We start from the raw sequence: 12,541 nt of genomic DNA, 5'->3' as shown, positions 1-12,541 counted from the left end.
ATGAAGGAATGGTCCTTACTGACTTTAAAATTGCTATCTGCCAGCGTGACTGTAAGCTCATCATGCAAAAACTCACAGAAAATGAATTAGCAGGCACAGCAAAGTCCCTGGAAATCATTCATCGCTATGGTAGACCTGATGTAGGATATATTTAAGCTTTAATGACTATGGACCAAGAGGAGCACAATAAATTGGAAAATTCAGAATCACAAGGCTTCTATTAGGAATGTGAGAAATAAAATGTTTGAGCATGAGAACACTTGTCTTCAAGCCCCCACAAACCAAATACACATCAGTTAAATCCTGTACTCTGTAGACATATATACTTAATAAAACTACCCACAGAGCACAGACAACAAATCCAGTTTTTACTTCCCCCTCCCAGGTGTCACTGCATTCAGACTACTGGTTTTCAGCAAAGCCAGCAGGGTTTAACTCGAGATGGCAGCCCTGGGTACTTTCCCTGCAGTCAATTCACTTCTCTCAGAGGAGGAGGATGTCAGAGGCAGAGAGAACAGGATGCCAATTTAAGTGACCATGGAGCTGCTGTTGCTGTTTGTTAAGCCTCTCTGATGGAGAACTAGATTTGTTTTGGCACTGAGTTTCAGAAGACTCTAAAGGGCAGACAATGATCGAAACCACAGACTGTCAAAGTCTTGTTAGCCTTTCTCAGCAGTGCAGGAACATGTATGACTCACGAGCAAACAGCACATAGCCCTCAGTGAATCTTCAGCCCAGTCCAGGGAATGCATGTTGGGTGCACAGTTCTTTCCAAGGGTTCAGGGCTTTTATCTCTCTACTCTTTGTCTGTGCAAATGAACAGGTCTCTTCATTTGCAAAATATATGTAAAAGTGCTATTTTTCCAAAAAGTTACCAATTACACAAGATAGTGTAATAGCGATGACTATTTTGGGTAATAAGGTATTCTAATATTGTTTGTATCAAACTGAAAATCTCCAAAATCAGTCTGTTCAACTGAGCCACTGATGCTGGGGTGACAAAATACATTGTGACTCTGAGCATCTTTCTCTCATGCCTATGGCTGTCATCTAATTTTGCACTTAAACAATGAATTGGTTAAAACATCCCTAACACCAAAAGGAAAAAAGAAATTTGGCAGTGGGAAACAATATTAAATGTGGAAAATTCACTTCCATTTGTTCTTAGTGTTGTGCTTTTAACACTGTGGTCAGACATGTAAAAGAAAACCCTGAGAATTTGCCACGAGAAACAAAACCAGAAGAACTTTGCAGTATAATACTCCATTTTAGATACTGCAAAATATAAACTTGGTTACAGCTTGAGAGCATTAAAAACTCCTCAAACCTTAAATATTTTATTTGCTATTAAATTCCTGAAAACAACTAAGAGTACATAAAAATGATGCTAGCATCTACTTAATTCTAATTGAAAACATAAGTCTTTGTTTCCTTGAGACAGCAGTGCTGCCAAGAGACATTTCATTAGACAATATAGTCTTGTCATTTTATAAAAAAACTCCAACAGATTATTTTAATTGCTTCACACAATACTAAGAGAGGAATGACACTTGCAAACAAAAGCCAGATTCAAATGATACTTACATTTCTCTGAGAGGTTTTCAGGGGTAGGAAAAAGACTGCTAATTCACATTTGCATTTGCTAACTATTCTGAAGCTTCTGATTGTCAGAAACTGTAAGATCAACATAAAGCTGCATATAGGTCTTTTGCCAGCTACTCATCAGACTTTCTGCACAAGCCACCTCAATACCCAGGCTTCCAAAGTTTTCTTTTCTTACTCTGAAGAGGGTTTCTCAGTTTTCACCTGCCTACTTTCATCACAAACATCTATGTTGATATTTTGGTTAAAAATACCTGTTTGCTAATCCTGCAAGGCAGTTCTCCTGAAAGTATGTGCTCTCTTGCTTCCCAAAGATATATCATGCTTTCTATGTTACCAACTGAGTGAAAAAACTTTAAAGCATGGGTTTTGAAATAACAGCACTTGGACTGCCAGGCCTCATTAAATCCAAGATCTATTACAAGGCAAAATGATGGTTATGTTCTCATTTATTTTTCCATAAAATCTACATGTCAGAACCCATTCAATATATTCTTGAAGGGTTCTAACATACAGGTTTATAACTCTAACAGTGATCTAAATTACTGAGAACAAAATAAAGACGACACACTATGAGCAATTTGCTAATTTTTAGATAATATTTGGTAGTCGCTGAATGGAAGCAAATGCCTCAGCATCAGCATCAGATACTCATACATTAGAATATTTATGTAATATACAATTCAAATATACACAGTTGTTTTGCTGGTTGAATGTATGATAATCAAATGTAGGATCCATGTTAAAAGCTGCATTTTAAATAAAATTCTCTTTACAAGTGCTGAAAACCCCTATTCAGGGAAGATTTAATTTGCATTTAGTTACCCATTGAGGCATACATTGCTAATAAATCAATATTCAACATCCAAGATTCTCAAGAATCAAAAGTAACTCAGAAGCAACCTATGGTTACACAAGTTTAGATAGCTTCTAAAGAAGGAATTTAAGAAGTACTGGATAACTTCAGATAAAGTACTATCTGAAAATTGAGAGTTATATTTAAGGTTAGTTAATTCAATCTAAATCACTATGCTAAATCAGTTACACAAACACCTTATACAAACACCCTGCAGAATAAAAACCAAAAGTTAATTATTTTTATTGTTTTAAAAAGGGTGTATAACGTTAACTGCATTTGAATCAATATAAAGAGCTTTTTGGAGGAAAAGTCTGCTTCTAGCTACACTAGAAATGAGATTCAACACTATTTCAATACAGTAGAGTAGTTCCCTATTACGTACTTAAAGGAGATTCCATTTCTCTCTCCTGGGCTGACAGAGCTGCAGTTCTGTTCCTCCCAAGTTTGCTGCCCTCTACCATTCTCTTCCCCAGTCACATTTTGGCTTCCTGCACATTTTCCCTCTAAGGTCAGCTGAATACATTTGCCTTCAGCAGCAGCAAAGACCCCTGTCTTTAATTCAAATTTCTTCCCTGCAGATACTTCTACTTTCCTGCCTTTTGAGCTTACTTTACTCTCCAAATTCCACCTGAGATACACATGCCTGCTGTTCCTTCCCATCCTCTTTTTCTTTAAGTATTGGCAAGTCTCAAATATTTTGGAATAACAGATTTGTATATGCATAATTTCCTCTAAAATAAAATTTCTTTTGCATATGCTACAGGCATTTATTTATCCCATGGAAAGTACTGAAAGAAGATCTTGATTTTTCGAGTCAGCAAACTTAGGAGTATCTCTGTGATAATTTCCCCCCAAACTAATTCTTACAGGTTAAGTTTTCAAAAATAAAAAAGACTGCCTACTTAGGTCTAATACAGAAAAAAGGTCTATATAAGATTAACAGAAGAACTCAGACATTTACAGAACAGATTTTCTATTTTCTTTTTTCTTTCTTATTTCTATTTCATTTTCTATTGTAAACAACAAAATTGTACACTTTGTTATGCACTTCCAGAAGTGCATAATACAAATCACGTTCCATTTACTAATTTAGATTAAGTCTCTTTAGACAAGTCTACTGAATTAGAGAAAAAAATTAGAAAGCATGCAAAAGTAAAGGTAACCTTACCTTTTCATCATCATCAGAAAAAGGGGCACCTCCTGGAGTCTTATTTATTGCTTGGGCAACACCAATAATCTCTCCATCACTGTTTCTTATGGGCATGCACAAGAGTGACTTTGTCTTGTATCCAGTCAGTTTGTCAATCTCATCATTAAAGCGTCGATCCTTCAAAAGGAAATAAGGGTACATTGGCATACATTTCATATATCTAAGCTTTCTTCAGACAGCAAAGTACTTTTCTCAATGTCTGATATGGTATTTTTCAGTATCATTAGGCTGTTGCTTCTCTGTTATCAGCCCATTCTTTATTAGCTGTTTTTCCTCACTTTTCTCGGGGGATCAGTACAAATTTACCATTACACAATCACATTCACTGAAGTCCCACATTTCTACCTCAGTTAGAAGAGTGTCAGCACAGACTGATATCTGCCATTAGTAATGTGACCATACACACACACTTCTGCTAGGCCCTGCTGCCATTTCACACCCATATTCTGTAGATGCTCACAATGTCTCTCTCAAGTAAATGGAGACTATTTATGCCCCATTTCTGTCTGTTCAAGCATGACTGGTTATGTGGACTGGATCCAGTACAAACACATACTCAAAGAAATGCAGTCAAAACCTCAGCTCTTTCTGGAAAACTAAGTACAGGAATGTCCCTGTTCAAAAAAGGCACAGTGCAGCAATCCATTCTCTGGAACAGTAAAGCTCAAATTGCAGATCATAAAGCAGCTCAAAGGAGAATGAAAACTTAAGAGGTAGTGCTGACATCACTTTTGTTCATCTTGGTGGAGCATAGTCTTCAACAGCTCTTCTATGAGCCAGAGAGGAAATTACTGCTTTTCACTGGCAGCAGTTCTGTTCCTCTGTTCACCCTTCCTAAGGGTGAAGTTAGCAATGTGCTGCAGGCAATAGTTAAAGCCAGCTCAGATTCTCCTAACGTAAGGGAACTAAGCTGATGTACAAAACTAGACACAACTTTTTGTTTTTAAAAGTTTAATCAATATTGGCTGTGAAATAATGCCTTATATTTGACTCAAGTCATGAAAACAATCCACACCATCCTTAATTTGATTGTGATGAGAAATTCAGTAATTTTTTACTGATACTAAAAACTGACAGTTTTTTTCCTTGACAAATTTTTATCTATTTCTATTTCCTTGTTGTAAATTTTGGATGCTATAGAAATAGTCTTTTCACTCTGAGACATGATTTAGAAATGCTCTATTTTTACCCATTATAAAAATTAACATATACATTTGGCTACTTTATTACTTATTGCATATTTTCCAACGTCTCAGCCTGAAGGAATTAATACCAAATGTACCCAAAAACTTTTTTGGGAGAGCCAGAACTCCCATGATGAATGCTTTTTAATAACAGCATTAAGGGTGCAGATCTGCCTGATCTTGTGATCTTTCCAAATGCTTCTAAACACTTTTATATCAACTTCAGTAGAAGCTGAACTGTTCTGCATCATAGAGAATCCTGCCTAGAAAGATATGGTTCTTCTACAACAGAAAAAAGGAAAATGCAGTGCAATTATCACACAGTAGGCTTCACTAATGAATAAATTAAATATTCCTTCCAGTACTTCTTGGTAATGTCTGAACTACTATTTGGAATTAGTTGCTGTTGCTGAAATATTGATAAGATATTTTGTGCCACTGAAGACACAATCCCTGCTCTAATAATTGTGTACCAAGCAAATCAGAGTACTTGGGGAGAACACTGAAACAACAACAGTGTGCCTTGAGTAGCAGTTCTGTTGTTGATTGACACCTAGTGGGCCTTACAAAAAAGCAAACGTTCAGGGGCAGTTTAGCTGAGAAAACCAAAACAGCTGTTGGTCACACCAAAAGTGAGTTGAGATTTTCTCATCTGAATACACTCCATGCATGTGTTCTGTGTAGTCATTGCCTTTTCAGCAGGCCTCAAGATTAACATGAGGAGTGCTGTTTGATGAGCAGGGTGTGGTGGCACACAGGACAGGGGCTGGTGAACCTGTCTGAATGACACACACTGTACAGCTGGCAGTGTTAGCAACAGAGGCAATGACCAGCTGTGGAGCCACTGTTCCTTCCTGGATGCTGAGGAGTAGCAGAGACACCAGGAGATGAGCAGCCTGAAGTGTGTTGGTATGCCCTTTAATGTACAGCTCATTCCTGCTGCTGTGCTTCTCTTTCCAGGCAGATCATGGAAGTTTTCTGTTTGTCTCTCCCTGGAGCCTGTACACCAGGAGGAAGCAGGATATCAGATTATATCCTCTGATGCTGGAGAACTGGATGACCTTTAGCACAAGGGTATTACGTCTTGGAGCTGAAACTAAAGGTACAGCAGTCTAAGAAAATTAATGTGCTTAACTGGAAAAATTAGGCATTATTGACAAAAAACTCAGTAACTTGGTAAAAGCTGAGAATCATCAAGATGTGAAGTGAACCTACCCCTACTCTTTTGTGGAAAAGCATGCCAGAATTTAATTTGGGTGACATTTGAATAAGTGATGAGGAGAGACATAAGAGTGAACAAAATAAAATGCTGTTCCTGGCAGCACTGTTATTGTTGAACCATGCAATATGCACAGAAAACAGTGACTGGATGACCTGCCTGCATTATGTTCCAAACCACTTATCCCCATACTCCCTTCTTTCATCAGTTATTGTCATAATAGGACATACATGGCAGGATCTAAGAGAGTGGTTTTACTGAGTTTAACAGTACCAGTAAAGACTTTAATGCCCAGGTGAGAACTGTGATGGCCAAGAATGGACAATATTTATACCCCACTCTCCTCACAGGGTGGTAACCTTGAGCAAGGAGGCCTGTTTAGCAGCTGACAACAAAGCTGGTAAATCAGAGAGAAGCTCTGTCAGACTGCAAACACTTTGAGATATAAACTGTATTATCCCACATGTTGGAACAGCCTGCAACACAACAGGGTCCTCATTTGCACCAGGCTCCTGGGTAGTAAGGAGTACCAGTGTTTATGACAGCAATGCAGCCCTTGCTTTTAAGTTGTTTACAATTAAAACATATACTTAAAAATCAGGGGCAGACTAGATAAAAGCTTTTGAGAGAGAGACTTCACCATAATTGTAATTTTACTTATTTTCATGCAAGAACACTCATGAATTAAAGTCTTCCATTAATTGTTTAAAGAATTATTAAATACTGCTTTGGTTCTATATAATGAGTTTTCTACACAGAGATATTCAAAATGTGAAGGCTGAGGTATTTTTAACTGGAATTTCACATCTGCCATCAAGGAAAAGTGACTCTGTAAGACAAACCCTATCCTAGCTTTAAGGATATTTATTGATTGTCAGTGTTGCCCTGTGAAAGGTGAATGAAGTAAAGACATAGAAGAGAACAAGTTTGATCCATCTATCCAAGTGCTGGTAGTCCAGTTACCTTCTCAGGAACAATGTAGTCCCAGGTTTTTGGATATATTTGAAGATTGCCAGTGAATGAGAACAGATAGATAAATATCTTCATGGTTTTATTCTGCAGAAGACCAGATTAAGGTACAGAAAGGGTTTTTTTCCATTACGGTTCTAGAATCATATATTCTCAGAATCTCAACTTTCAGCTAAAGTTTTGGCTTCTGAGCAGTTTCACCAACTGGTTTTCAGTGTTGATTTTCAGTTAAAGTTGGTAGCTCATACATTGTTAGTAAATATACAAGCTTCACTGTGTTTTTCTATTTTTCTCAACATAGGATAACTCTTTGAGCTTGAAAACATGTCTTTTTATAACCTTATCAAAACCAGTAAGTTTTATGTGAGCATTATTACAATGATTTAGAACAAAAGAAAAAACTATAACCCTAACCCAAGTTAGCTAAGCATCAAATATTATAATGGAGGATAAAACCTGCTTGATAACATTTCCAGGAATTAGGTCTTCATGACAAAGCCACTTCCTCTTTCTTCAGTATCTAAGGAAAAGTGTTTAATCTAGTGAAATGCACCAAATGCCTCAGCCAAAACTGACAGCTAAAAGAGAAAGATATTTTTGATTTTATTATTTGAAAACACCTTTCAAATCTTTTCATTACAAAAGAGAACACAACAAAAAATACTCTATTAACAGGCCTGGCCATTCTATTTCACCATTTACAGCACCATTTTTTTGCTTCGTTTTTTGTTGTTGTTGTTGTTGTTGTTGTTGTTGTTGTTGTTGTTGTTGTTGTTGTTGTTGTTGTTGTTGTTGTGGTTTTTTTTGTTTGTTTGTTTTTTTTTTAGAAAGGGCTCTACTGAAAAAAAAACCACACAAACTTGCATCAAAATTTCCTGGATTATACTGTATTTTAGTTCCTGATTAAGTTGCATCAAAAATAACTAATATAAGGATTATGACAGCATTGTTAACACCTGAGTATTACTGGAGTACCAAACTGCACGGGATAGACAAGTCTGAGTGAATTTATAGAAAGCCATCCTCCAAGAGCCTTTACAAAAATAAAGAAATTTAAGTTGGAAGATTTCATGACTTGATTCGCTTTCCTAATCACACTTCCTGTATGCATAATACATAAGCTTTTATAGAAAGAAAAAAGAGCAAGAAAGCTAAAAGAGCAATCTAAAAGACAGCAAGTTCTCTAGATTCAAAGCATAACATTAAAAAAAGCTAAATACAAATAAAAAAATTAGGGCACGCAGTCTGTTCTAGATACACTTTTCTAAAAAATCACATATGGTGCAGATTACATTGTGCATAAACAGGAAACAAAACCCAAGCAATAAACCACTAAAGGAGATAAGGGGAAACATTGTAGACAAGAAACTCTCACACAAAACACAAGTAATAAAGCAATCTATGACAGGACTTCCATGTAAGGACTGCTGAAGTTATTCCTGTCATCTCCCCCAAAATCCCTAAATCCCCAGAGACAAAGGAGCAGAACAAACTAGTACCAGGCAGCAGCACTGCAAACCTAATTCTCACAAGTAAATAAGCACAGTCCAGTTATATTGTGACTATTTATACAGTGACAACAATATTTCTTATAGTAAAAAAAATTATTACAACAAATAGGACACATGAAACAGCTCAGCCAACTCCTATTTCTTTACTCCCAAAACAATTTTTATAAAAGGAGAGAACATTGATTTCCAAAAAATTTAAGTTCCAGATTTAAAAAACTAAGACCATTTATAGTGTGAATTTATACAGCAGCTTACGTTGTAAAAAAGGAAAAAGTGTTGATTTACAACAATACTAAAACTTTTTTGGTGTTTTTTTCCTCTGCGTATGTCAGGAGTTTGGGGCTTTTTTAAGTTTGATTGGTGGGAGTGTCTCATATGACTTATGAGCCCTCTTTCTGAGCACTGTTTCAGTTATTAGTTTGACAATGGACATTTGTAACAATGCACGTTTGTCTAATTATGACTTGCACAAAATTAATGTGAAAAAATCATATAATAGTCTTAAACAGGAAGAAATACTTTATAAGCACTAGCAAGTCTGCAAACATGAGTGCCTAGCTAATAAGCATAATTACTGCTCATGCTTCAATAGTCTGAACTGATCAGCAGTAGGGGTCAGAAAATATTCCTCTGTAGGACATTAGCTAGATCCATCACATAGGGATTTTGTTTTCTTCCTTCAAAACAAACTCCAGAGAGATCACCAATAGCATAACAGTGAGTCAAGTTGTAGCCCTATGTACAGCAGATTCTGTGCACTTCCAGTCTGATTGTATCATTATTAAATAAATTGTTTACCAAGAAAAATATTTTTCCTCTAATTTTCAATATTTACAGATGACATCTGTGGTTGTTCTCTTTCCTCGCCTGTACCAGCCCGGACTGATGCCCCACTGGGCTCCAGCTATAACCATGCCCATGTTCCCATCTTGTTCCAGCATTTCTTTGGGACAGGGCTTCCTGCTGACCTCCTAAATATTAATGATTCTTTATACAAGACATGTACACACACGTGGCTTTAGAAAGCTAATACTCCTCTGAGCAAGGAAACCAACAAGACTCCTGGGTGTTTCAAGAGAAATCTGTGTATGGGTTTAAACCTAGCACCAGCTGGAGGTTACTCAGGTGGGCAACACAGTTTCAAGCGTTACAGCTGCAGTCTTATTGTGACAAAGCAGCACTCGTTTTGAAATGCACACTCTAGAGACGTGAAGCTCAGATTGCACAGAGTTGTTGCTGCCCTGTTAGCACATAACTACTGAGCTGTTACTTTCATTTATTTTTCATAGTTTGCCAATAGGGTTATTTTAGAAAAGTAAAACGAATTAACTTGCATAACGATGCATGTATACTTCTTAAATTTGTTATTCTGTAGGAAAGCTATGCAGTAGCATATAACTGTAAATAACCAAAATGAAATATCCATTTGTTTTGAAAATTGACAGCCAATCAAGCAGAATACCAAAATCATTTACCGCACAAAACTACAGCTTTACTCAGTCTTGTGCTTGTAACAGGAACTCAACTAAAATCTGAAGGGCCAAATCCTGCAGTTTTTCTCTTTCTCCTTGACCTGCTTTCATCAAATATATCTACTACTTTCTCATGAGGAACTATAGGCCACAGAATGTCACCAGTTTCACATCTGTTCTACAAAGACATTCTAGAATGTCCGAGGCAAAAAAAAATCTGACAACATCTGTACTCTTCAGACAGATGGGTCAGGTGAGCAATAAACCAGTTAATGTCTATCAACTTACCAAAAGGAAAACCACCCCAGCCCTCCAAAAAGTTTTTCTGCCAAAGCTCTGCAGGGCCAGCAGCCCAGGGACCTGTTGCAGGAGGGAGAGCTGGGGACTAGTGCAGACACTTGTGACAAAGAAGCCCCAACTGAGCACCCTGAGCACAGCCACTGCTGGGCCACCTACTGCTCATCCCAAATGTCTCAGCATCAGATGCACGGTGAGCACACCTGGGGCAGCAAGCAGCCAGTGAGGATCCAGGGTAATGACAGCAACCCTGGGGCCAGGCCACTGCCTGCCTGGTGGGGGAGGCAGCCTCTCCTGCTCGCACAAGTGTGGAGGGAAGGAGTGACTCCTCACCATGCCTGAGGGCTGCCACCAGCAGTGTACACTGCGCTGCACAGCCTGTCTGTCCTGGAGATCCACAGCAGCAGCACGGGGACATGAGACAACTGAGCCTTTGCTGTTTCGTGTCCCTGGTGTCAGCCAGCAGCTCCTGCCCCTGGTGGGCATCTCCAGAGTCATAGTGGTGTGACCTGGGAAGGTCTTAGGATGTTGAACACATCAGTCAGAAACTGCTCCTGAAGAAGATCTATGGATTGAGGGAGGTGACAGGAGGTAAGGGACATCCTCAGCTGCTGCCCTGAGGGCTCTCTGCCTTTCCTTCCCAGGACCTGCCTCCTGTAGAAAGATTCCTCTCTCTTAGGCCAGCACCACTGTGGCATGAAGGATGAAGGTCATGTTCACAGCCAGTGGGCTGCAGACACAGGGATGATTTCAACACCCCCTCACCAATTTATGGACTTGTACTTAGAATTTCAAGTTTTCCTAAATTTTGCATGATGGGCTGGAGTGTCCTTTTATGCAAAGTACATCAGAGCATCTTAGTCTTTACTGTTGCAGTTATTTCCTGCCTTCCCCATGGTACTTCCTAATCATATTTAACGTACAGCAAAGAAAACCTGTTTTTTATCTTTTTTCTATATTACATGGAAATTTTAAAAACCACTGTGTATTCTGCTTGCTAGGTCTTACAATCTTTGCTCTCTCAAGAGCAACCTCTCTCCTGCTAAGAGTCAACACTGAAATTTGTTGAGCCTGTTGGTGCCACTGTCCAATGCTGCCGAGTAGAAGGAAATGCAGAGCTGAACCTCCCAGGCCCCGGGGTTTTAGTGCTTCAACTGCTCTTTGAAACTGAGAGAGATCTGCTGTTCACACTGCTGATGGCAAACAGCTGCCCTGTGTAAGGAAATGTGCCTCATGCCTCTTCTGACCTTCTGCAGCCCCACACAGGCCTCCCAGGCTCAGAGGTCTGCATCTCTGAGCAGCATCTCTGTGATGCTGTTCTGGCACAGCAGGATACACTGAATGCTCAGAGCTCCCCAGGAGGGCTTGAAAAAGACAACACCCATGTCTGTACCCAGGTATTGGAGGATGTTTAAAACCTGCTGCAAAGGGCTGTGTGTGCATTAACTATGTTACACTTGGCTTAAGCTTGAAAGAGCTAACAGGAAAGTCCTGTACAAAGAGAGCTCAATTTGTGTTTTACTTTCCTTGATTTCAGTTGCAGTAATGTGCTTATATTTTATTTTTGAGGACTTGAGCTATATTGAAAAATAATTGGTCTTATTTTACAGCACTTTCTCTGACTTACAAAACTCATGTCTTAGCGTGACTCTATTTAATATTTCTCCTCTTTGCTACATGCTTTATTAAAACATCCATCTGGTAAGCCATTTTTGTCTTCTGTCTTTTAAAGCTACTTTTAAAATTCCAAAGTTAACATAAAATGTGCAGAAACTTTATTCTGCTGACACTGGAAAATGGCAGAACACATATTTCACCACTTTCTGATATATGCTTACTATTCTAGAGGGTAATATTTTTTCCACTACTTAGAAAGATTTGGGATGCTATTAAATTGTTTCCTAATTTTTGCACAGCTAATGGTATAACAATAACCAAACATTACTTGCAATCTAAAATGTTTATTATTTAAATAATGCTTTAAGAGATGGAACAAAATTTAAATTATCAGTAATTTCAGCTGAACATCATGGATGTCCTGTGAGAAGAATGGATGACAGGAAAAAATCCACAGCTTCAAATGGGAAAAAACCTTAAATTTGAAAACAGCTTCTAAGAACTACAGGTAATGGTCTCTGTCTGTGTACTTAAAATGGGCTTAATAGTCTCTATATATATTATGATGGAAGCTACATCTATTCTGTGCCAAAAGGAGCCT

The 12,541-nt window shown here is 38.2% G+C and overlaps 1 protein-coding gene across 1 annotated transcript in view; it reads right to left on the bottom strand.

Annotated features, from left to right (window-relative positions):
- Window positions 1–12,541, bottom strand: part of PDE11A (phosphodiesterase 11A) — a 103,743-nt gene that overhangs the window by 87,021 nt on the left and 4,181 nt on the right. The window contains exon 2 of the mRNA XM_059476152.1: window positions 3,630–3,788. Coding sequence (XP_059332135.1) covers window positions 3,630–3,788 — 159 coding nt within the window. The remainder of the gene's footprint in view (window positions 1–3,629; window positions 3,789–12,541) is intronic.

The sequence above is a fragment of the Ammospiza nelsoni genome, chromosome 7 (assembly GCF_027579445.1).
Source record: "Ammospiza nelsoni isolate bAmmNel1 chromosome 7, bAmmNel1.pri, whole genome shotgun sequence".
In the NCBI taxonomy this organism is placed as follows: Eukaryota; Metazoa; Chordata; class Aves; order Passeriformes; family Passerellidae; genus Ammospiza; species Ammospiza nelsoni.
Note: the sequence above shows the minus strand (reverse complement) of the source record. Positions and strands in the feature narration are given on the sequence as shown.